At 40.0% G+C, this 26366-nt stretch overlaps 1 protein-coding gene across 7 annotated transcripts in view; it reads right to left on the reverse strand.

The window, feature by feature from the left end:
• The window catches only part of SCFD2 (sec1 family domain containing 2), a 430084-nt gene extending 410302 nt beyond the window's left edge, over positions 1-19782 (reverse strand). For all 7 annotated transcript variants that reach the window (XR_014812421.1, XR_014812420.1, XR_014812419.1 and 4 more), the window contains exons 1-2: positions 18858-19782; positions 11743-11911 (exon numbers count right to left, since the gene is read on the reverse strand). Coding sequence is in view for 4 of the 7 variants with exons in the window: in XM_003482381.5 (XP_003482429.3) it covers positions 11743-11911; positions 18858-19695 (1007 nt within the window). In the remaining 3 variants the exon portion in view is untranslated. The remainder of the gene's footprint in view (positions 1-11742; positions 11912-18857) is intronic.
• Positions 19783-26366: the final 6584 nt, after the last annotated feature.

Here is a 26366-nt window from a genome sequence, read left to right on the forward strand (position 1 = left end):
TGACAGAGGAATGGATCAAGAAGATGTGGTACATATACACAATGGAATATTACTCAGCCATTAAAAGGAATGAAATACCGGCATTTTTAGCAATACAGATGGACCTAGAAATTATCATGCTAAGTGAAGTCAGCCATACAATGAGACACCACCATCAAATGCTTTCACTGACATATGGAATCTGAAAAAAGGACAGACTGAACTTCTTTGCAGAACAGATGCTGACTCACAGACTTTGAAAAACTTATGGCCTCCAGAGGAGACAGTTTGTGGGGTGGGGGATGGTGTGCTTGGGTTGTGGGATGGAAATACTGTGAAACTGGATTGTGATGATCATTATACAACTACAAAAAATAAAAGGAAAAGAAAAAAAGAAAATTAAAATTAAAATTAAAAAGTTAAAAAAAGAAAGTAGAAAGAGAAATAACACCTTATCTATGGAGGAAAAACCATTCAAAGGACAGTGGCTTCTCATGAGAAACCATGGAGGCCCAAAGAAAGGGTACATATTTCAAGTGTTGAAAGAAAAATATTGTTAACCTAGAACACTATATGCATTGAAAATATCATTCAAATATGAGGATAAATATATTCTCAGATTAATGAAAACTAAGAAATTTGGCCATCAGCAAACCTATTCTAAAAGAATGGCTAAAGGAAATTCTCTAAAAAGGAAAGGAAAAAGAAGAAATTTTGAAACATAATGAAGAAAGAAAACAGTAAGCAAAACTACAGGTAAATACAATAAGAATCTTTCTTCTCTTGAGTTTTCTAGCTGGTAGAAGCCAAAATTCTAATCCTGTCTGAGGTAGTTCTAAATGTGTTTAGAGGAAATCTTAAGATGATTCTAAGCGTGAAACAGTAAAGGCAAGTAATGCATGGTACGCTTTGTACGTGTCACTTGAACAGGTAAAATAACGACACCAATATATTGTGATAAATATATATTGTAATAGCTGGTACAACCACTGGAAAAACTATACAAAGAGATACACTACAATAAATCAAATAAAATTCTTAAAAAATGTTCAAGTAAGTGACAGGAAGGCTGGATAAAAGAGACAGAAAGACAGACAAACAGAAAACAAAAACTAAAATGGCATACTCAAGTCCTAACATTTCAATAATTCCACCAAATGTAAATGATCTAAATATACCAATTAAAGACAGAGAGAGCATGACAAATTCAAATTTTGCTTTCTGAAACGTTCTGGAATTTTTTTCCCAATATTTTCAATTCATGTGAATCTACAGATGCAGAAATCACAGAGGACTGACCGTATATAAATTTGATAACTTAGATAAAATAGACCATTCCTCAAAAACCACTATCACAATTCATCCAATATGAAATAGACAATTTGAATAGTCTTACAACTATTGAGCAAGTTAAATTTATGATTTAAAACCCCCAAAATAGGAGTTCCTGCCATGGCTCAGCAGTAACAAACTCTACTAGGATCCATGAAGATGAGGGTTTGATCCCCAGCCCTGCTCAGTGGGTTAAGGATCCAGTGTTTCTGTGAGCTGTGGTGTAGGTCGCAGGCACAGATCAGGTGTTGCTATGACTATGGTGCAGGCCGGCAGCTGTAGCTCCAATTCAATCCCTAGCCTGCAAACTTCCATATGTCATACCTGCAGGCCTAAAAAGCAAAAAATAAAAATAAAAAATAACCCCCCTCCCCCAAAATAGAGGTCTCCAGTCCCACATGGTTTCACTAGGGAATTCTACCAAAGACTTAAGAATTAATACTATTTCTACACAATCATTTCCAGAAAATGAAGGAGGAACACTTCTCAATCCCTTTCATGTCGTATTACTTCATTAAAAAAAAAAAATTCAAAAAATTACAGAAAAATCTCTCATGAATATGGACGCAAAAAGCTTTTTTAAAATGTTAGCAAATAGAACAAAACAACACATAAAACAGTAGCAAATGGAATTACAACACATAAAAAGATTTATATACCATGACTAAGTAGATTTATTCTAGGAATGTAAGGTCAGATTAAAATTTGAAAATCCATCAGCATAATCCACCATACTAATGAGTTGAAGAAAAATGACGTGATCACACTAACTGATGCAGAAAAGATTTTAACAAAAATTTCCAGTGAAATAGAACTAGATGCACACCTCCTGAACACGTAAAGAGCATCTTCAAAAAAACCAACAGCTAGCATTATATTTGTAGACAATAGACTGAATGTCTTTCCCCTAAGATTGGGAACAAGATTAGGATATCTGTTTTGTTTTGGGGTTTTTTTGTTGTTTTTTTGTTTTTGTTTTTGTTTTTTGCCACAACTGCAGCATGTGCAAGTCCCCAGGTTAAGGATCAAATGCAGCACACCACAGCAGCAACCTGAGCCACTACAGTGACAGTACTGGATCCTTAACCCTCTGTGCCACAAGGGAACTCCTGTTCTCATCATTCTTTACCCAAATAATGCTGGAAGTTCTACCCAGGGCAATAAGGTTAAAAGGAAAAGGCATTCAAGCCATAAAGAAATAGATAAAACTGACACTATTTGCAGATGATATGATTATCCAAACAGAAAATTCCAGGGAATCTAAAAGATAAACTCCTAGAATAAGTGAATTCATCAAGGTTGTAAGATATAAGATAAACATTAAAAAATCAATTGTATTTTATATATTATCAACACGTGAACATAAATAAAATTATATCATTTATAATCACCCCCAAAAATGAAATAATGCATAAATATAACAAAGCATGTATAAGACTTGTATACTGAAAAGTACCACTGATGAAAAATGTCAAAGATAATCTAAATAAAGAAGAGAAATACCAGGTTAATGAGTGCAAACCTCAACAGAGTCAAGATGTCAGTTCTCTCCAAAATGCTATATAAATTTAAAATAATTTCTGTCAAAATCCCAGTAATACGTTCATAGTTATAGATAGATTATTCTAAATTTTACATAGAATGGCAAAGGAACTAAGAGAGCAAAATCATTTTTGAAAAAGAAATTAAAATGGGTAAGTTAATCTACCTGACTTTGAGACATTGTATAGTTAGAGTAATCAAGACTATGTAGTATTGCTAGAGAGAGAGAACTCAGAAATAGGTCTAAGCAAATACGCTCACTTGATTTTTGTCAAAGGTGCTAAAGTGATTCAATGAAGGGAAAATAAGGGTTAGGCAAGGTTCTTCAACTTGACGCCAAAAGCACAATCCATAAATGGAAAAATTGATACAATGAACTCTGTCAAAATTAAGAACTTTTGCTTTGTGAAAAGACCTTGTTAAGAGGATGAAAAACAAGTTATAGACCAAGAGAAAATATCATTTATTTGACAAAGGCTTATATCACCTCAATATTTTTAAAACTATCCAATTAGAAAATGGACAAAAGATATGAACGTGTTGGATCTAAGAGGATATGCAGATGGAAAATAAGTATAGGAAAAGGAGATGTGGTATATATACATCATGGAATACTACTCAGCCATAAAAAAGAAAAATAATGCCATTGGCAGCAACACGGATAGGACTACAGACTCTCAAACTAAGTGAAATAAGTCAGAAAGAGAAAGCCAAATATCTTATATCTGGAATCTAATATCTATAGAAAAGATATAAACTCATGGACATGGAGAACAGACTTGTGGTTGCCAAAGGGGAGTGGGAGGGAGTGGGAAGGACTAGGAGTTTGGGGTTAGCAGGTACAACTGCTGCATTTGGAATGCGTAAGCAATGAGATCCTGCTGTATAGCACAAGGAACTCTATCTAGTCCCTTGTGATGGAGCATGATGGAGGCTATTATGAGAAAAACAATGTACATATATGTATGACTGGGTCACTTTGTTGTACAGTAGAAAGTGACAGAACACTATAAACCGACTATAATGGAAAAAAATAAAAATCGTTAATTAAAAAAAAGAAAAAAAAATGAGTGTAGGAAAAGTATGTTCAACATCATTAGCCATTAGGGGAAGAAAAACACCACAAGTTATCTTTGAACATCTAGTCCTTCCCCTAGGCTAAAGTGTTCTAGCCACAGATACGCATTTGGCTTACAATTTGCTTCATTAGGTCTTTGCTTAAAAGACATCTCCTCAGAAACACCTTTTCTACCTCCTCCAAACACCTTGTCATCTCCGCAAGTCTCTAGTCACTCTTGATTCCCTTCATTTGCTTCATAGCACTTAGCCCCAGCTGACATTATATATTCACTTGTTTATCTGTTTGTGGGCAGAGAGCTTGTCTTCATCAAGTGCTTGCCACAGAGTAGTCAATTAAACGAATATTTTGGCTAAATAAACCATAACACACATATATATGCTCAGAAGACTTGTTTTCACATTTCCACTCACGATGTTTTACTCAAGTAAACTTCCTGGATTTCAGACCTCATCTGCCTGCAGCCCTCCCAGATGCCTTCTTTCAATGCTAAAACCACTGCCTTGTTCTTAGCGTCTTATTTTATCCTCCCTCCCGCTTTGCCAGGAGGACGCCTCCCTCCATCTGTTGATCCCAGCCACCCCATCACCAGTTAATAGAAGGCAGGATGAAAAAAGAAAAGAAAGGCACTCTTGGAGGAGAATACCCGCAGTTGTTAGAGGAGAGGAGCTATAGCAAGAGCTATGGAACAATCCTTGCACATTGCTGAATACATTCTCTAATCTACATAACATAAGATTTAAAGCACCCCAGTAAAGGCTGTGGGTGGCTAACTTACCAGGGGTTAGATTTTTGAACTTGTTGACTTTTGTTTGGCGGTGAACATGAATCTAATTAAGAACTTGTCATTCAAATGTAATGAGTCTTTCCATCCCTCCTTTGCCATTTTAGCTAACTTCCAAGTGTTCTTGGCTTTATTTAAAGAAGTCATAGTTTCCATTTAAATTAGGGATCCCAAAGCCACAGTGACCCAGAGTTCAGTCTTCTCACAACACAGAGAGCACAAATCATTTTAAATTTTTCAATAAGAACAAGATTCTGGGGATTGCCTATATATTCCGTAAATAACAAACACCATGATTGAGTTGCAATATGTGAGCAATTACAGAACAAGAATTTCTACCTTCAAGCCTTCTTTTTCTAATATGCATTTTAAAAAGAATTCTGAAAAAATACAGCTATTAAACATAATTATTTATCAAGAAATATAACTTGAGTTCCCATCGTGGCTCAGTGGTTAACGAATTCAACTAGGGACCATGAGATTTCGGGTTTGATCCCTGGCCTTGCTCAGTGGGTTAAGGATCCGGTGTTGTGTGAACTGTGGTATAGGCTGCGGAGACGGCTCAGAATCCCACTTTGCTGTGGCTCTGGCGTAGGCCGGCAGCTACAGCTCCGATTAGACCCCTAGCCTGGGAACCTCCATATGCCGAAGGAGCGGCCCTAGAAGAGGCAAAAAGACCAAAAAAAAAAAAAAAAAAAAAAAAAAAAAAAAAAAAAAGAAAGAAATATAACTTAAGCATCTCTGGCATACTAAATTATTTAACTCTTCTCTTAGTGGACACTCTTATCCCCTCATTTTCAGAAAAGAACCCTGCTTTATTTCACCCCACCATCCACAAATTACTCATCAATTCTGTTTTCTAAACCTGTAACTGAGACTAGATTTTTAGAATTCTTCAAAAAAAAAAAAAAGTTAAGTATAGCAAGCTGTATGCTAAGAAGAGGTAAGCCTTTCTCCTACTCAATCTGCGATGTTTTCTTGAAAAAAAAAAAATTGTTTTTGCAGGTAGGTCAAAGTAGGGAAGAGAAGATGCCCACAGCCTGTACCAACAGCAAGGCTGCTGATAACACTACTCTGCAGTGACACACCCTCTGGCACTCCACCTCAAAGTCAACACTAAATACACAGTTACTTCGCATTTCCACCCAGGTTTAGTAATTCTATCTGCAGATAAATTTAAAATCAAAGCAGTTGCATCCATGAGGATGCAGGTTCAATCCTTGGCCTCGTTCAGTGGGTTAAGGATCCGGTATTGCTTGTGGTTGTGGTGCAGGCCAGAGTTGTAGCTCCAGTTCGACTCCTAACCTGGGAACTTCCATATGCCACAGGTACAGCCCTAAAAAGACAAAAATACAAAATACAAAAACACATAAATACACCATTATCAAGTTACTTAACAGTGTGAAAGTTAACAAAAAATTGGCTCATCAGTGTTTAGGTTGAAACCACTGCTGCATTTGCCTCTTACTGTAAGATCTATTCTATTTATTCCATTGCACTATAGTCTAAGAAAAAAACATTCCCACCTCCAACATAAAAACAAGAAAGTTGAATTTAGGAGTTCCCGTTGTGGTGCAGTGGAAACGAATCTGACTAGGAACCATGAGTTTGCAGGCTCAATTGCTGGCCTTGCTCAGGGGGTCAAGGATCCGGCATTGCTGCGAGGTATGATGTAGGTCGCAGATGCAGCTCAGATCTGGCATTGCTGTGGCTGTGGTGTAGGCCAGCAGCTATAGCTCCGATTAGACCCCTGGCCTGGGTACTTCCATGTGCCGCAGGTGTGGCCCTAAAAGAAAGACAAAAAAAAAAAAAAAAAAAAAACCTGGACTTAAAATATTGCTTTTTAGAAACCAGAGTAACCACATTTTCTGAATTCACTGGTTTATTTATACATTCAGTCAACTAAGTATGTGTCAGACAGTTAGTATGGTATCGCAGAAAATCAATGTGCCTTGGAATTAAAAAATACTTTTTTAAAAAACGAAATACAAAGTACAGACTGATGGCTGCCAGAGGTGGGGTGGGGGAGGAGGTGGTGTGTTAGATGATGAACAGAGTCAAAAGGTATAAACTTACAGCTACAAAATTAAATAAGTCATGGGGATATAATATGCAGCCTAGTGACTACAATTAATAATACTGTATTGCATATTTGATAGCTGCTAAGAAACTAGACCTTAAAAATTTTTATCCCAAGGAAAAAAATTTGCAACTACGTATGGTGACTGGATGTTTATTAGACTTACTATGGTGATGATTTTGTATATATACAAATATAAAATAATTATGTTGTACACCTAAAACTAATATAATATTGTATGTCAGTTATTCCTCCATTTCAAAAAAAAAAACAGCAAAAAAAATTTTTTAATGACTTGATTCAATCTATCAGGGAAAGTTTGGCATAGGGCAAGTTACCTATGCCATATCTTCATTTGGTTATCATTTTCTCACCACCAAGTCATATCTTCATTTGGTTATCATTTTCTCACCACCAAGTTACCTAAGTCTCTTCCTCTCAACCTCTATAAAAAAGATAAGAAGAATATGCACCTTGGAGAGATGCTTTTAGAATTAAATGAAATAATACCTTTTAAAAATCTAGCCCAATGCCTGACAAAATTCAGGCAGTCCATGTCACCTTCCTTCCTTCTCACAGACATAGACAATAGGCACATTTGGGGAAAAGCACACAGAAAATTCCTATTCTGTAGGAATTTAATGGAAGAAATTAAAATAAATAAATATATATATATACACACATAGTCAACAATGCTAAACTGAAGTGCTAAAATGAAATAGTTAAGGCTCTTTGAGGATTTATGTCATCATTTTTATCCTTGGCCTCAAATCTAACAATATTTATTCAATCATCTATTTATTCTTTTATTCAGTTTACTAACACTTCTTTTTTTTTTTTTTTTTTGTCTTTTTGCCATTTCTTGGGCCACTCCCACGGCATATGGAGGTTCCCAGGCTAGGGGTCTAATCGGAGCTGTAGCCACCGGCTTACACCAGAGCCACAGCAACGCGGGATCCGAGCTGCGTCTGCAACCTACACCACAGCTCACAGCAACGACGGATCCTTAACCCACTGAGTGAGGCCAGAGATTGAACCTGCGTCCTCATGTATGCTAGTCAGATTCATTTCTGCTGAGCCATGACAGACACTCCAAAGATATGTTATAATGCATTTAAGTTATCAATTTCTCACTTGCACTGGTGATTAGTTTAATTGCTATAAAACAACCTTTTAGAAAAATTATTTTAGCAATAAATTTCGATTATCAAGGCTTAAATCACAGAAACTTGCTTTTTAAAGGTTTATTCCCCTGCAGGCACATTATTTATTGCCAAGCACTCATCTGTTTTGCATTTTAGTATTAACTTTGTTATCCTCACACTCATTTCACTAAGGACTTTCTGGGGGTGGTGCTGGAGGTAGTAGTGATTGCTATTATATTGATGGAAGCATAGTATACACTAGGATATATCTTATTTCACTTTCTCTTTGCAGAGAAATTAATCAGCACAACTCCTTCGGTCTCCTGAGCAACTGTAAAGAAAGCACCTTTTTTATCCTCCCAATTATTGCTTCATATCTTCATTTGGTTATCATTTTCTCACCACCTATCTCTTTGTCATCTGCAACCTGACTTGTGGTCTCACTGTTTCACCAAATTTGCTCTCCTTAAAGCAGTCTTCTTTACTCAGATCCTTCCAGATCTCACCACTGCCTTTGCTATTTATGACCACACTCTCATACTTGAGTGACACTGAAAGCTCATATTCCATGGCAACACTCACTCAAAGTCTAATGAGAAGAAAGGGCACACACTAAAAACAAAGACCAGGAAGGGAAAATATATATGAATAAGACTAGTTGTAAGTGCTCAGCAGAGCTAAGTCACAGCAGGGGCTCAGTGAAGAAGAATTTTTATTTTTGCCTGAAAGCCTTAGAAGTCGTTTAAGCCAACACCCACATTTAATAGATAAAATACAGAAAATGTGTCAGGATGACTTTGGTTGCAAGTAACAGACAAGAGCACATCAATTTGACTTAATAAGGAAATACTCTCCTACAGAACATGGGGTCCGGATCCCTTACTGTAACCCACTGCTGCTCTTGCCTGCAGCTCCCTTGGCCACGTCCCCCTCCTGTGGGTTATCTTCAACTTCAAGATGCTTCCTACAGTTTCAGGACTGACATCAGAGTCCTGTGAGTTGGGGGAGGAGTGCGTAAGAAGAAAGGGAAAGTGAGTCTCTTTCCCACATCTCTTCTCAGGAGCAAAGAAACCTGACCAAGAAGCCTTAAGAAGACTTTTCCTCCACCTACTCATTTCTAAAGCAATCACTGGCAAAGGAAATGAGATTCCAAGACTGGTTTGCTTTAAGTCTTGCACTAAGCCTCGGGTAGAAAGTGCTGAGGAGTCAAGGTTAAATAAATTGCCCTTGGAGTTCCCATCATGGCTCAGTGGTAACAAACCAGACTAGTATCCATGACAACATGGGTCCAATCCCTGGCCTCACTCAGTGGGTTAGGGACCAGTGTTGCTGTGAGCTGTGGTGTAGGTCACAGGTGCGGCTCAGATCTGTCATTGCCATAGCTGTGGCGCAGACCAGCAGCTGTAGCTCCAATTCGATCCCCAACCTGGGATCTTCCATATGCCGTGGGTGTGGCCCTAAAAAGAAAAAAAATATACAAAAAATAAATAAATAAATTGCGCTTAATCAAAATATTACTTGTAGATCTAAGAGATGTCTTGATATTTACATCTGTCCTATTCTCAGAATGCACGTGCTTTTCCTGCTCATTAATGATGGATTCAACTACCGTCTTTTTGCAGACCTCTCTGGGGAGCTCACTGGTTCCTTCTGTAATTAGCTTGGGCTGCTATGGAGGCTGCATAGGGTTATGGTAAAAGCACTGACGTTAAGTTCAAATACAGGCCCCACCACTGCTAACTATGTGTCACCTTAGGCATGTTATTTAACCTCATTCCTCACCTATAAAAGGGATGACAATAGGACTCATCTCGCAGAAGATGTTGTGAGAATTAAATAAATTACTATATGTAAAGTAATCAGAACAATACCTGTGACACAGTAAGTCCTCCATAAGTGTGTGCTATTACATTACAGGCATCTATCGTTTTTGCCTGCCCAGCATCCCGTCCCCTTCTTTTGATAAATGTTTCAGTTTTCCTTTGAAGAATTACCCCATTCAATCTTGGCACAATTCACAGTCAGTGTGAACTGCTCTCAACCCCCACCGGGCAAAGGATGGGCACAAGGCCCAAGTTAGGCCAATCTTACCTTTTCGCCTGGAATCTGAATCTTAAGCAGAATGACTCAACTAAACTTCAGTCTTTCTGCTGTCAAGGCCTTGAAGACGCTTTTCCTGAGTTCCTGCCCCTAGATCCCCGGGACTGGGATGCTTCCCAAAATCTGATGAACACTTTTTCCTTTGATGCTGTTAGCTTTCTAATCCCGTTTAACAAATTCCTTTTTTGCTAAAATTAGCCAAAATTGATTTCTGTTGTTGGGGTAAGCATTTTGTTGAACAGATAGGCCTCCCCAAATTAAACTGTGAAGCAATTATATTTTTGTCTCTTTATATTTATTCATGAGCCTAACTCTTCTCTGGCCACTGCATACATAGCATATAAGATGATGGCTCAGAAGTCATTCTGGCTCAAATTCTCTCTCCACCTCCTGCTAGCTACGTTACCTAATGTCTTTTTGTCTTAGTTCCCTTATCTGTAAAATGGAATAAAAACACCTATCTCAATGGGTTCTTGTAAAACTTAAATGACTTCCCAAATGTAAAATGCCTGGTAGTGTGCTTAGCACATAGTCCAGAAAAATGTTATAGAGCTGATCACAGTGGTGCTTCAGTGGGATTGTCTTTCTCCCCCACAACCCATCACATTAGGCCCTGACCATTCTTGTTTCCACACCTATGCTCATGCGAGCTTTCTCTTCTTTTATAAATCCTTCAAGACAATTGAATCAAGGACCACCACTTCCACAAAGCCCACATTGATCTACAAAGACCACATTAGGAGTTCCCGTCATGGCTTAGTGGTCACGAACCCAACTGTTATCCATGAGGACTCAGGTTCGATTCCTAGCTTCACTCAGTAGGTTAAGGATCCAGCGTTGCTGTGAGCTGTGGTGTAGGTCACAGACTCGCTTGGATCCAGCATTACTGTGGCTGTGGCGTAGGCCGGCAGCTGCAGCTCTGATCTGATCCCTAGCCTGGGAACCTCTATATGCTGTGGGTGCGTCCTTCAAAAGACAAAAAAAAAAAAAAAAAGATTGGAAGCTATAATGCTAAAAGGTCCTCTTTTGTTTAAAACTTTTAAACATAAAGATAAGGGAAACTGATACTTAGATGCTTTTTTCTCTTCTAATACAATTTTTTTTTTCTCATAAGAATTGTTGATGAAGGACAAAGTAGAAAAGGTAACTATTGTATATTTTTATTGTCATGTTTCTGGGGAAATGCTCTTTTATTTTTAGAACTCTGTGGTAACATAAAGTGCCCTGTCTTCTTTCTCTAACCATGTGAAAAAGTATTCGTGAAAATAAAAACGTTCCCCACTAATGCCCAAGAGTGTATCATTTACGTATAAAAAGATGGCACTGTTTCAGAGCCATGTGGGCAGTACTTTAGTAATGTGGAAAAGTCAGCCGGGAAAGAGAAATTGGGTAAGGCTAGCCTGGAGTCCGTGAGAAGCTGTCTGCGGAATGCAAACGCATAAACTGACTCACTGAGCTGACCCTGGGAACAAGCTTCTATTACATCTAAATGACACCGCCATAAAATTCCATACTTTTTGGCTTATGTTATTTAATGACTATAGTAACCTTGAAGTTAAGGAAAAAAAGTCTTTTTTCTCAATGCTATCCACTATGAATTTTTCAACCAGACTAACTCTTCGCTATTGCCTTTCTACAAGAACAGTCAAGGTGAGAAAGAAAAGGAAAGAGAGAGGATGAGAGAAAAACCCACACATCTTACTTGGATTGTGCAAGACAGCCAGGTGCAACCATATTCTGATTCTCCTCCTCAGCCTGGAGTGCGGTGAGTTCTACCATGTTCACCATCACGTCATTGGTGTGGCCTGGAAGCTGGGGAAGCACCGAAATAATTTTCTCTACCAAGTTGTCTCCATGGTGTCCGACGGCTCCTATTTAAGTAGACAAGAAAATATCAGTTCACAAAGTGGGAGTTAGAGGCAGCTAGGTTAATGTTTTGGAAGGCTCCTTCTATCAAAAACAACACCCATCTTTAGTTTCTGTTACACGGATCAACAACACAAAGCTAACATTTCCCCTTTAGAACAACTAGTCAAGTTGACAGTTACCAAGACAACGTTATGTCTTGTGTGTTGGACTTAAGGGTCCCTGAGGGGAGGCACTGTGCCTGCTCTGGTTACTACTACATTCCCAGGACCTAGCATAGTGCCTACCCATGGAAGGCGTCAATAAGTATTTCATGGATAAACAAATATTCAACATTTGGTCAGTCAGATAAATCGTGCCATAGGTTAACACTCTCCTGAAATTTTAGAGGCAAAAAGATTTTACTCATTTTACTGATGAAGACCTTAAGACCCAGAAGTGCTGAGAGAACTGACCAAAAATAGATCACCCTTTTGCCAGAAACTTACGTAACTGGGTGATGGCAACTATTTATCTAGTTCACCTTCTACCTACCATGTCTAGCAGGCAACTTGGTGGCTAATAGGATCACTTATTATTTATTAGATGAAGGAAAGAACACATGAATAAATGGTAGGGCGTTCCCATCATGGCTCAGCAGTAACAAACCCGACTGGTATGAGGACACAGGTTGGATCCCTGGCCCCGCTCAGTGGGTTAAGGATCCGGTGTTGCAGAACTTCTATATGCCACAGGTGCAGCCCTAAAAAGCAAAAAAAAAAAAAAAAAAAAAGCACAGTAGCAGTTCGCAATGACAGAAGCATTTACAGAGTACTTTCTGTGTTCCAGGCACTGTTCTAGGTGCTTCACATGTATTAATTATTTTAATAACCAATGAATTAATAAGCTTGAAATAAAATTCAACACCAATAACAGAGTTTAATACCTTTTCCATGAGAAGGAGTTATTTTTCCAAAAGCAATCACTGATGAAAGGACATCGTTCCAGTAATGGATGAGATTGGCCAAGTCAATTTGCTTTGATCCCTCCCACTTCAAATTAATGAACATTTTACTTCTTAATGTCTATCTCGGTCTTTCTTTTGCTTTGCCACATCATGTTGTTTGGACAGAAGAATTAGGTAGAAAAGACTAAACCAAAACTCCAAAGAATCACTGCCATCACCATCATCATCTTCCTCACAATAGCTAATATTTATTGAGAACTTGTGATAAACAGGTGTGAGCTTCCATACTATGCATTTTCCACTTAATTCTTATAATGACTCTGATAGGTGGGTATTATTATGCTCATTGGCTAAGTAGAAGACTCAGTTTAAGTAACTTGGTCAAGATAATATATGCTATAAATTACAGAGCAAGAATTCAAACTCAGAAGGCAGATAACTCCAAAAACCACACTCTTTATTAAAAAATAAAAATCAGTCCCATAAAAGTGACTTAAGACAGAGCCAGTATGAGTGCTTCTAAGGTGGCTTCTGATGTTAAAGAGTTCTTATTCTATCAGTAAAACAGTCACTTATTAGGCCTGAAAGGAATCATGTCTTATTTATGTTGCCTGTGGTTTATGGTTGTCTCCCCAACACTCAGACTACAAGCTACTCATGAAATATTTGCGGAATGGATCCCTAGCCACAATTTTTTTTTTTTTTTTTTTTTTTTTTTTTTTTTTTTTTTTTTTTGCTTTTTAGGACCACATATGTGGCATCTGGAAGTTCCCAGGCTAGGGGTTGAATTGGAGCTGCAGCTGCCAGCCTAAACCACAGCCACAGCAACACAGGATCCAAGCCGCATCTGTGACCTACACCATAGCTCACGGCAACAACATATCCTTAACCCACTAAGCAAGGCCAGGGATCTAACCCGTGTCCTCATGCATACTAGCTGGGTTCATTACCACTTAGCCATGACGGGAACTCCCCTAGCCACAATTTGATATAAGAAACCACACAAATGCTTGAAACAACAAATTCTTATAACAAGTCATGAGCTCCCCAAATTCTTATACTTGCTGCATCCAGGACAGATATAAATCTTCTTAACAACATAGCTGTGTACCAACTGAAAATCAGCCCTGAGGATTACCATTATGGAATCATAGCATCATGTTGAAACATTTCTGACACAAACGAACCATTAAGCTGATTATTCAGAAGATAGTTTGGATGGTTATCCAAAAGGTTATCCATTAAAAAAACTTCAGGAGTTCCCATTGTTGCTCAGTGGGTTACGAATCTGACTAGTATCCATGAGGATGTGGGTTTGATCCCTGGCCTCGCTCAGTGGGTTAAGGATCCAGTGTTGCCACGAGCTGTGGTGTAAGTCGCAGACTCATCTCAGATAAGGCATTGCTGTGGCTGTGGTGTAGGGCGGCAGCTGCAGCTCCAATTTGACCCCTAGCCTGGGAACTTCTATATGCCAGGAGTGCGGCAATAAAAAGACAAAAAAAAATTTTTTTCTTTAATTTTAAAAAAACAAAAAGACTTCAATTTATAAGTTATTAGGACCACAGTAACACATGCGTTCCAATTAGAATTTACCTTCCGAAGTCTACCCACCATCAACCAGTAATAATTTTGATCCCTTCTGAAGGAATGTCATAATCTAAAAATGGGATGTAGATCATGGACCTTTTCTGAGCTACACTATGCCAAAGGTGACTGGTTACAGAGCTGACCACAAATAAAATTTTGTTCCATGCTACCAGTAGACAGGTAAAAATTTTGGCCCCTGGGGACACCCCCTTAACCCACCCACTCTGGCCTCCCCTTCTCTGCTATCCCACCAGGCCACCGCTGCTGTCACCTGCCACCCTGCCCAGGTGACCTCTCCCCACTCAGGGGATCTCACCCAGCTTGAGCTCTGATGGCATGATCCGGTCAGTGCTTTCCTCCCTGTATGGATGTGTGGACACTACCTTGCTTAGTCCCACCCTCGATGCTTTTAAATTGAATTATTCAGGAAGGTAGGAAGGAAGTAGAGTTCTTATCATTTTAAACATACTTGAGAAATATAAGGAACTTTTGGGAGGGTCACTCTCATTGCTTTATCATCACCTTGTACAATTCTCTCAGCATTCCATTGAAAATAACATTTTCATGGCTCCTCCTAAGCCCTTGACAAAATAGAGGAATTTTTCTTTCTCTTTTTACCTGTTGCCTTGAGGCTACCCAGAGAAATCTCCCATCTGCTCTCTTTGAACAATGCCCCTTTCAATACAAAACGTTCTTTCACCCCCTGTACCTCAAATGTCTCCTCTCATGCCAATCTGCTTCTGAAGGACCTTCACTAATTTAAAGAACACCCTGGAAGCCCATCTACTAGTAGAAAGGCCTTAAACAAATACAAAGAAAGTGTGGACTTGACACCAACAATACAAGACTAGACAACTAACTACTCTGACAATCCAGTTTAAAAAAAAAAAAAAAAAGGATGCTGACCTTGGAAACTGATAGAAATACTGGAGAAATACTGTCACCTCTGACCTTCTACTTAATGTGTAAGGGTTTTTTTTTAGTAAAGAAAAACTTCAGAGCCTCAATTATTCTTTATTCTTAAAATAATAAATAATACTTAGTTCACTTAATTTGTTCAGAAGATCAAATAAGCTAATGTGGAAGTGATTGTTATCCAATAAGTATTCACATAAATATGATTAGTTAATAATTATTATTTCTTTTCTCAAGTATTACTGTAGGCCCAAAGTGCCAAATTATAGAGTATTCAGAAAGAGTGTGCCTTGGTGCACACCCACTGCATTTGTGAATGGCTGATGCAACTTAGAAATCTCAGAAGTCTTTTCAATCAGAAAAAAATGAGTATGTTAACCTCTGTGAATGTCTAGGGGGCAGCAACCTTTCATTTACCCATTCATTCATCTATTCATGAATTAGTATTTTATTGAATTTCTTTTATTGAATACTTACTAAGACATTCTTCTGAGTGCTAGTTAATACAGAGTGAACAAAACAGCCCCTTCCCAAGGGCTTCCATTCAAATGGGAAGAGAGAGGCAATAGATCATCAATTAGCATGTTAGGTAATTTGACAAGGAAAGCAGAGTAAGGGGTTAGAAAGTGTCCAAAGAAAATGGTCAGGGAAGGAGACATGTGAGGGGAGTTTTGAAGTAAGTGAGCAAGAAAGCCATGTAGACACCTGGAGGAGAAATAATCCAAGGGGATCTGCAGAACAACTTCAAAGGCCCTGAGGCCAGGACATGCTTGCTTGGCATGTCGAGGAATGCCAGGTGGCCAGTGCACCAGGAAAGCAGTGTGTGAGAGGAGATCAGTAAGAGACAAGGTGGGAGAGGTACACACGGGCAGGTCATGTATGGCCATGAAAACAAAGCTAAGGAACTTGGACTTGATAGTGGGTGTGAGGGGAGGATTGTGAGCAAGCAAATAACATGTCAGCTGTATCTTGATAGGTTCACACAAGACACTGCATTATCTGTCTTGTGTACTTCTTTAATATTTAACTATTTGCACCCTCTGCTCTGCTGTGACAAATGCTGCTTTGAGATTGAATGAGTCCTGAAAACTGAACATTGGATTTGGTGATATGGAGGCCACTGTAATCTTGATGAAGGAAGTTTCTGAAGAATATTGAGGAAGAAAAAAACTAAAGTGAAATCAAGGGAAGATTGAACTAGATGATTGTAAAGATGGCAAGTACAGACAAATGTCTAAGTCTGCCATAAAATGCAGCAGAAATGAAACAAAAGTTGGAAGAGTCTGTGGGGTCCATTTGGTGTGCATGATGATGGAGAAAGCGCCAGTAGAAAAGATATTTTTCTTTTTAATGATGATCTAGGAAAGGGAGAGGGTATTTGTTTTGGGTTTTTTTGTTTGTTTGTTTGTTTTTGTCGCATCTGAGGCATATGGAGGTTCCCAGGCTAGGGATCTAATCAGAGTTGCTGGCCTACACCACAGCCACAGCAATGCCGGACCCTTAACCCACTGAGCAAGGCCAGGGATCAAACACAAAACCCCATGATTCCTAGTGGGATTTGTTAACCACTGAGCCAGGACGGGAACTCCATGGGAAAGGGTATTTGAAAGAGGTAAATCTAGTCTGCAAAGGAGGAAAAGCTGGTACTAGATACTACCAGGAACCGTATATCTCCTTTTAATATGAAGGAAGGAAAGATAAAATATGTGGGTACAAATGTCAAAAGGTTGGTAGACATGGAGATGGGAAGATACAAAACTTTTCTGATGGCTTAGACTTGCTGTGTGAGTGGATGGGCAACATGAATTACATATAAAAGCAAGAAATCTGAAGGGTAAATATGGCGAGGGAGATCTGAAGGCTTGAGGAGAAAGAAAGTACAAAATAATTGTGCTGATTGCAACCTTGTCTTTCTACGTGCCCTTATTTTCTAAACCACTCCTGACTGATTTGTATTATAAGCTTTTAAAGGGCAGAAGCTAGGCTTACCTTGTTTATAAGGAAAAGAGGCATGAGATATAAAGGAGTAGTTGCTATGATGCTGGATGGCCAGGACATTAAAATTTGCCTAACTGCAGTCCTGGGGGCAGACGCAAAAATGTGACCTTGACTAACGATAAAATAGGTCACATGTGGGGCAAAAAGAAATAGAAGCATAAGCATTATGTACCACACCCTTAAAAAGGCAACAATCATATATTCATCAGGTGTTTTTAATCCTCAGAGTTCACAGGTGTTACAATGATTACTTTCGTTTAAATCACATTTACAGACCGAAGACCTGGTTTTTCCAGTCACCTCATTAAGCTTACATCTCAGTATTACCATATAGCTTACTATCTACTTTATAATCTGAATATTAATCTTCAAGGTTAAAAAGCACATATTGTGGGGTTTTTTTAAACTTCACTCAACATTTTCTTCACCCTACTGAAGGTAATGCTTACCCATGTAGTTTTCTGATTATTCTCCCTGAACTTGGGTATGGCCAGCCTACATTACCAGCAGCACTGTATCTACCTAATTAGCGAACAATAAAGTTGCCCTCTGCAAATAAAGGAGCATGTCAAGTATCAGAAAATGTTTTTCCTTCACCTACTTTAAGGGTAGCATTTGTTACTCATGTGTATAAATAATACATCATTACCATTTGGGATTATCTATCCAATCCTCAATAGAATAAGAGCTAAGAATTAATCAACAAACATTGAAAACGTTTTCTACAATTCTGTTTCATCTTTTTCTGATAAAACTTAAGGTCAACCTCGTTTATTAACACTCATATTAAAAAAACCTGAAACTCAAGTAACTAATTTTTTTTTTTTTGGTCTTTTTAAGGCCACAGCCAAGGCATATAGAAGTTCCCAGGCTAGGGGTCTAATGGGAGCTTGCAGCCACTGGCCAACGCCAGACCTCAGCTGCGGTCTGCCACCTACACCACAGATCAAGGCAACTCCGGATCACCGACCGGAAGAGCAAGGCCAGGGATCCAACTCACATCATGGATACTAGTCAGATTCGCTTCCGCTGAGCCACACAAGAATCCCAACTGTAGTATTTTTGTGTTTTGTTGCATAGGTTCCCTACACTTGGTCACCTGTTAATGCTTCTCCCAACAATGTGAAGCATTCACAGCAATGACAGATTGTTGTGAATACTGCTATCTGCACATTTCTAAAAGAGTCCCAGGTGGGTCAGTTCTCCTCCATGTTACCATAAGTCTACTCTTCCAACCTCTCCACTAGATACAATTCAGTCAGTGCACGTTAAGGATGTATTTGCCAATGACAGCATTAAGCAAACTGATTTTAATTTCTAATTTGCTTGTTTGTATCCCCCTCTAGAAAATAGACTGTGACATCAGGGACTAAGTCCGTCTAGTGCTTCTTTGTCTTCTCAACGGACACATAGTAGAAGGTCATATATAAAACATATGCTGAATCAATGAAAGTCCCAGCACTTTGGAAAGTGGTTAGGAAGCCCTCCACTGCAATGCCACTCACCTGTGAGATCCAGAGTTCTGTCCACAAAGACCACTGATGCCCTGCCTGTGGCAGTCTTCCTCCTGTTCTTGGCGGGAGCAAAATTGGCCAGATCTGCAGCGATAATTCGACTGAGGGAACCTACAGCAAAACACTCCTCCCGTACCCCTAAATGCTCACACAGGGAACTGAGGCCTGACACTAGGCACCTGATCTGCAGCAGCAGCTCAGGGGTGAGGGCAGTGGCATCCACCTCACTCAGGCTTCCTAGTCTCCTCTTATCCGGTCGGGCACCGTTGAGGATATGCACATCTTGGGGTAATAGTGGGAAAAGGGAAGCAAAAGCTGGAGTCAAGGCAAGGTGGGGAGCAACAGGAGCGAGTAACAACGGGATGTGCAGCACTTCAGCGGTGTAGTTCATGTTGCCCATCCACTCGCACAGCTTCTCCTCCAGTTGCTCGAACACCGGCTGCTGCCCTTCCAGCTCTGCCGCTGCGGCCGCCGGCACGTGATTAGCTGTGAGGTGGACTGCATGGTTCACAGCCGTGACCACCACACAATACTGGAAGTGACTGCGACAGATGATATCCCGTAGGGTCTCCACGGTCCGGCCTTTCAGCAGGCAGCTCAGTACAAACACCGCCTTGGGCTGATCGGCTCCGCCACCAACTGCAGCGGGCTCGAACTCCCTGAGGTAACACGCAGGGCTCCCCACCGCCTCCAACAGTCGCGAGGACCCGCAGCCCCAGTGCAGGCTTTCCGCGCTGGCGGCGTCCAGGTAGACTACGGCCCGTTTCACTTTGGCCAGCACCTGCTCCCAGGCTTGCTGGGTAAAGGACAGCACTCCGGGGATGCTCATGGTTGGGAATTCGCAGAATCGGGGCACCAAGTGCGGGAACTTCTCTTAGAACTCACAGCTTCCGGGAATTGGAGTCCCGGAGACATTGACAGTCAACACAGTACACGTGTGGATGCTTCTGACTCGTCCAGTGTCGGCGCAGAGTAATGACGTCACGGACCATGATTGGCTAGTGAAAAACCCGTCGCGGAAGAATGGGGAGTGCTGGGAGAAATAGGCGGGGCTCCGGGGTGCCTCTAGAGTTCCCTGTTTGTGAAGGAGTTTTCTGTGAAATAGCTGTGGGGTTTTCCTTTCGTCTTCCTCTCTGCTCAGACGGCCTTTCCCTGCCCCTTGAGAAATTTCAAGAATGATAGAACCTAGTTCAAAATTTGATATTTTCCTTGGATCTGAACACATCTCTTTAAAAGGACAGCCACTTTGGAAGTTCTCTTGTGGCTCAACAGGTTAAGGATTTTTCGTTGCTGAAGTGCGGCGCCAATTTCGGCGCCAGGTTGATCCCTGGCCCCCAGGGAACTTTCTTATGCTGCGGGTGCAGCCAAAATAAAATTTAAGAAATGTTTAACCTCTTCGCCCAACTAAATTGAGAGCAGCCAGAAAAAAAATGAAAGCAACCAACTGCTGCGGGATGTTTTATAGTTTATAGATTACTACCACACCCATTATTGAACACAACTTCTAACGTATCAGTTTCGCTTTCACTTTCTCCATCTTCCTTCCCTCTATCTCATTGGCACTAAATCTTGATAGACTTAAAAAATCTAGACTCCATCCCTCCTTAGTCATCCTTGCTGTCGCTGCCTTAATTCACTAACATTTCTCGGCTGTACAACAGAAATGCTCTCCCCAACATTTCCCAGTTTTCCGTCTCTTCTCCCTCCAACTCAGTTTTTTCCCTAATAAACTAAACTGGCCCAACAGTTTTTCTGCTTCAAAGCCTCTCCTGACCCTGTTGCCTAGAGGATACCTCCAGGCAGTCACTTTTTTTTTTTTTCTTTTCAGTTATTTCATAATAGCACCAAAAATCTTCATGATTTCTCAATTACTCTCCAGGTAGTCCCAGTTTAGAACATTAACTGCACAATGAAGTCAACATGAACCAGAATATTTCATATGTTCAGTTCACTCAACCACTGTTTACAAAGCACATACTAAGTGTAATCACTGAGCTAAGCTCCAAAATACAGTGGGTAATAAAATATAGTACCTGATCCATGAAAAGTTACACCTCTGCTAAGTACTTGCCATATAAGTGTGTAAGTATTCACATATCCAGTTCTCTGAATATACCTTTTCTACCAGGTGGTGCACTAGAAGCTTGGTAATCCCAACACTAGAAAATAACAGGCATTCAATATATATTTGTTGAAGAAATGTTCAAATCGTATCAATATAATAAATACATTCAGCCAAGTTTTAATGGACATGTACAATATTCCAGACACTCTGTTGGCACTGAGGGTATAGACAGAAGTAAGCCACAGGCTTACCTTCAAAAGATTCTGAAATAAAAGGGCCCACACATGGAATTCCTGTCATGGCTCAGCAAAAATGAATCTGACTAGTAACCATGAGGATGCAGGTTCAAACCTATTCTCACTCAGTGGGTTAAGAATCCAGTGTTGCCATGAGCTGTGGTGTAAGTCGCCCACGCAGCTCTGATCTGGCGTTGCTGTGGCAGCTCCAATTCGACCCCTAGCCTGGGAATCTCCATATGCCATGGGTTCGGCCCTAAAAAGACAGAAAAAAAAAAAGGAGCCACACATGTAAAGCATGCAAGTGTAATAAAATGTTACAGAAGCAATGTTTTTTAAAAAAAAAATGTTTAAGCGTTACTCAGCAGGAAAAATAAATTCTGACTAAATGAAAGAAAACGGGAAGTGGTCAAAAGAAGTTTCACCTAGGACATGAGTTTTGAGTTGCCTTCAAAGAAAACCAGGTGTTCACCAGGTGTACAGGATGGGGAGGAGCATTCCTGGCAGCCCAAGCAAAGAGAGCAGCATGAGCAAAGATATAGAAGTATGAAACCTTACAACATGTTCTCTGAAACTACAAACGGTTTAGTACAGCTTGAATGTATTATTTAAAGAGAGGCCCATGAAGAAATGGGAGCCAGGAACTAGAAAAGAAGGGACTAGATCAGAGTGAGTCTCATTTTATTGTGTATATATAGTAGCAGCCAATGGGGAGCTTTTTTATTTTTTATTTTATTTTATTACTGATTATTATTTTTTCCATGATGGGTGGTTTACAGTGTTCTGTCAGTTTTCTACTGTACAAGGTGGCCCAGTCACACATACACATGCATTCCTTTTTCTCACATTATCATGCTCCATCATTAGTGACTAGATATTGTTCAATGGGGAACTATTAAAGTATAATTGTCCCTTTGTATCTGGTGTCCTGGTTCCCCCACCTCCTCCTTCCCACCTACCCCTCCTGCCAACCTCACTCAGCTCCTGCAGGTACCAAAATTCCAGATGCTAAAATCCTTTATATAAAATTCTGAATCATTTGCATATAATTTATGCACTGTATACTTTAAATCACCTTTAAATTAGTTATAATGCTTAGTACAATGTAAGTGTTATGTAAAAGGCTATAAGTACAATGTGGATGCTATAAAAATAGTTACTGGTGTACAGCAAATTCAAGTTTTGATTTTTGGAAGTTTCTGGATTATTTTCTTCAAATATTTTCTATCCAAGTTTGGTTGAATCCATGGATTTGGAATCCATGGTGGGCCTGAGTGTATTCTTAGGAGAGGAAATAATTTGTTCACATTTGGAGTTTAGGGGAAAAAAGATTATAAGTGGAAAATAATTTGAATGGAGTAAGATTTAGGGCAGTGAGGGCAGTTAGAAAACAGTAACAGCAACAGGATGTCCCATTGTGGTGCAGTGGAAACGAATCCGACTAGGAACCATGAGGTTGCAGATTCGATCCCTGGCCTAGCTCATAGGGTTAAGGATAAGGTGTTGCCCTGAGCTGAGGTGTAGGTCACAGGTGCAAATTGGATCCCGGTGTAGCTGTGGCTCCAATTTGACCCCTAGCCTAGGAACCTCCATTAGCCACAAGTGCAGCCCGAAAGAAAGAAAACAGCAACAGCAACAACTCTGGCGAGAGTACACCTTTATTGATCAATAAAGGTGGTAGAAGTGGGGATTTATGAGGAGATATTAAGAAGATGGAGACAAAAAGCCTGATGATCAGACTGACAAAGAGAGAGGCAGAGGGGAAATCTCAGCTTAATGCGTAGTTTTCTGCCAGGGTGATTAGTTAGTGACACTCACTGAGATTTGAAAAATTAGAAGACAAGCAGATTGAGGAATAAATGTACCAAGTTTGCTTGAGACATGATTTTGTTTGTCTCTTTGTATGTTTTTTTAAATTGTGGCAAAATACATGAAATTTACCATCTTAACCATTTGTTCAGTGCCCAGTTCAGTAGTTAAGTATTTTCACATTGTTTGCAATAATCTTCAGAATTTTTTCGTCTTTCTAAACTGAAACTCTACAACAGTTAACCACTCTCATTTCCCTCTCCCCTGGCATCCACCATTCTAGTTTCAATTTCCATGAGTTGACGACTCTAGGTGCCTCAAATGGAATTGTACAATATTTCTCTTTTAATGACTAACTTCTTTCACTAGCATAATATTGGTAAGATTTACCCATGTTATAAAATGTGCCAGAATTTCCTTCTTTTTAAGGCTTTTTATTTTAAATAATATTCCACTCTATATACCATTGTATATACCATGTTTTTTTTATCCATTCATCTGTCAATGGGCATTGGGTTACTTTCACATTTTGGCAATTGCGAATAATGCTACTAGGAACATGGGAATACAAATATCTCTTTGAGAGAGTTGCCGTTGTCTCTCAGCGGGTTGAGAACCCAACTAGCATCCATGAGGATACAGGTTTGATCCCTGGTCTCACTCAGTGGGTTAAGGATCCGGCATTGCCATGAGCTGTGGTGTAGTTAGCCACTGCAACTCAGACCTGGTGTTGCTGTGGCTGAGGTGTAGGCCCACAGCTGCAGCTCCAGTTTGAACCATAGCCTGGGAACTTCTATATGCTATGGGTGTGGCCCTAAAAAGACGCACACACAAAAGAGACCCTGCTTTGAATTCTTGTGGCTACATACCCAGAAGTAGAATTGCTAGATCATACAATAATTCTATTTTTAATATTTTGAGGACCTCTATGTCCATAACTGCTATACTATTTTCCATCCTCACAAACGGTGTACAAGAATTCTAATTTTCCCACATTCTAACACTTGTTATTTTCTGTTATTATTGTTGTTTTGCTAGTAGCTATTATAATGAGTGTGGAAACTTGTTGTTTTGAAGGTATTATGGGACATCCAGGTGGAAACATCTTGTAAACAGTTGGACGTATGTTGTAGACTGCAGGAGAGAAGTCTGGTAATTTCCAAATGGGTGTGCTTGAGATTGCTTAAAGACAGAATAGGGAAGAAAGAAGACAATGACCATAATGGACAAACCTCTGAGCAATATTTCTGGGTCTGCAGAAGGGAAGCCAGTGAGTGGAGTCACGGAGGAAACAAGTTTCAAAAAGAAGAGCGTGGTCAACAGTGGCCAGTGCTGGAAAAAGGAAAAGGGAGATGGAATCTGAAAAATAAAAGTTGGGGGAGTTCCTGCAGTGGCGCAGCAGAAACAACCCCAACTAGGAACCATGAGGTTGTGGGTTCGGTCCCTGGCCTTGCTCAGTGGGTTAAGGATCCTCCATTGCCGTGAGCTGTGGTGTAGTTCACAGACACGCCTGGGATCTGGCATTGCCGTGGCTCTGGCATAGGCCGGCAGCACCAGCTCCAATTAGACCCCTAGCCTGGGACTTCCATATGCCTCAGGTGTGGCCCTAAAAAGACAAATGACAAAATAAAAAATAAAAAAATAAAAAGTTAGACGAATTTGAAATTGGGGTCAAAGAAAGCAGTTTGGACTCTAAAATTCAATGAAGGACCAATTCTAGGATATAATAACACCATATAATAACAATAAATAACACAACACCAAAGATTCATGGTGTGGCCTTGAAAGCAGACTGCTGAAGTGGAGTGAATGAAGGTGGTTGAATAGCTAGATTCTAGGAATTCAAAAAAGTAGACAAGCAGGGTGTGGAAGTCACTCATTATGATGGTAAAGGAAAGAAAGACTGAGCACCAGACCCCAACATCATCTGTGAATGAGGGGAAATGAAGACAGGGGCAGAGGTGATAAATGAGGAGGTGTGCACGGCAAGGAGGAGGATTTTCACAAGAAAGTAGTACCGTAACAGTCTGGCGATGCCCACCAGAGGCAGGGAAGTGGCAATACTATCTCCAGGCTCCATAGGACAACAGGGTGAAGGAACATGGTGGGCATCCAATATAGAAAGATGAGAATTGTCCTTGGGGGGAGGTTAGATATCAGTTTCAGTGAGTGGAGATGTCTCTGCTAAAACCCTGAGAATATGAGACATGTATATATAATGAAACAAAGTTGGGGACTGAGAGATGTAGAGCTGGAATACGCCTGAAGAAATAAGGAGGGAATAAGCACAGATGGTGTAAGAGAATGACCCTAAAAGAGTTAACCAATGTGATTCAGAAGGAAGACATGTGATGGCTCCCACAAAGTTGGACAATGCGCAACCCGTATGGCCACATGCCAAAGGGCCACGAGATCATGAAGGGGCTTATGGGTCACAGAGTAGGAAGTTTGGATTTTATTTTATTTGTAACAGGAAAGCATTGAAAGATTTGCATTATTTGATTGCAGTGTGACAATGAAAATGGAGAGGAGTAGACATATGGGATATGTTTTATTGGAAGAATGAAAGGGTCTTGCTATTGAATATTTTATTTTATTTTATTTTATTTTATTTTATTTGTCTTTTTGCCATTTCTTGGGCTGCTCCCGTGCGTGGCATATGGAGGTTCCCAGGCTAGGGGTCCAATCAGAGAGGTAGCTGCTGGCCTACGCCAGAACCACAGCAACGCCAGATATGAGCTGTGTCTGTAACCTACACCACAGCTCACGGCAACGCTGGATCCTTAACCCACTGAGCAAGGCCAGGGATCGAACCTACAACCTCATGGTTCCTAGTCAGATTCGCTAACCACTGTGCCACAACGGGAACTCTGCTATTGAATTTTTATAGGTATGAAAGGGACACAAAAGGGAAAGAGAGGAGTCAAGGATGATTCTTTAGGTTTTGGCTGAACGCTTGGTTGGATGGTTATTACTGATAGTAAGATAGAAAAGCTTGGGAGAGTATGGAAGTGGGATAGGACAGGTTTGGGAGGGGAATTCACAAGTTAAGTTTGACATGCTCTTAAGTATCCAAGAGAGGCATTGGGTGGATCATCAGAGACGGAGAGAGAGCAGCTTGCCCTGAGCTCAAGAAAAATGCAGGCAGAAGATTGAGAATCATTGATATCTATCACATAAATACTATTAAAAGTCATGAGATTCGATGAAATGACCTTTGGACACAGGGTAGATAGAAAAGAGAAGAAAATCCAGGGGGGAAAAATCCATTTATTGCTCTCAGACATCATGGCAGAATCAGATGAATTATTGCTAAAATTGCATGCTTAAGGTCCTCAGATTTACTTTCTTTAAATGTGATTTTTACTTTTCTGCTCAAAGTAACTAGCG

This window comes from Sus scrofa, chromosome 8 (assembly GCF_054392235.1).
Source record: "Sus scrofa isolate SSC_HxYL_T2T_F1_AM1 chromosome 8, Sscrofa_HxYL_maternal_Yorkshire_Landrace_v2.0, whole genome shotgun sequence".
Classification (NCBI taxonomy): Eukaryota; Metazoa; Chordata; class Mammalia; order Artiodactyla; family Suidae; genus Sus; species Sus scrofa.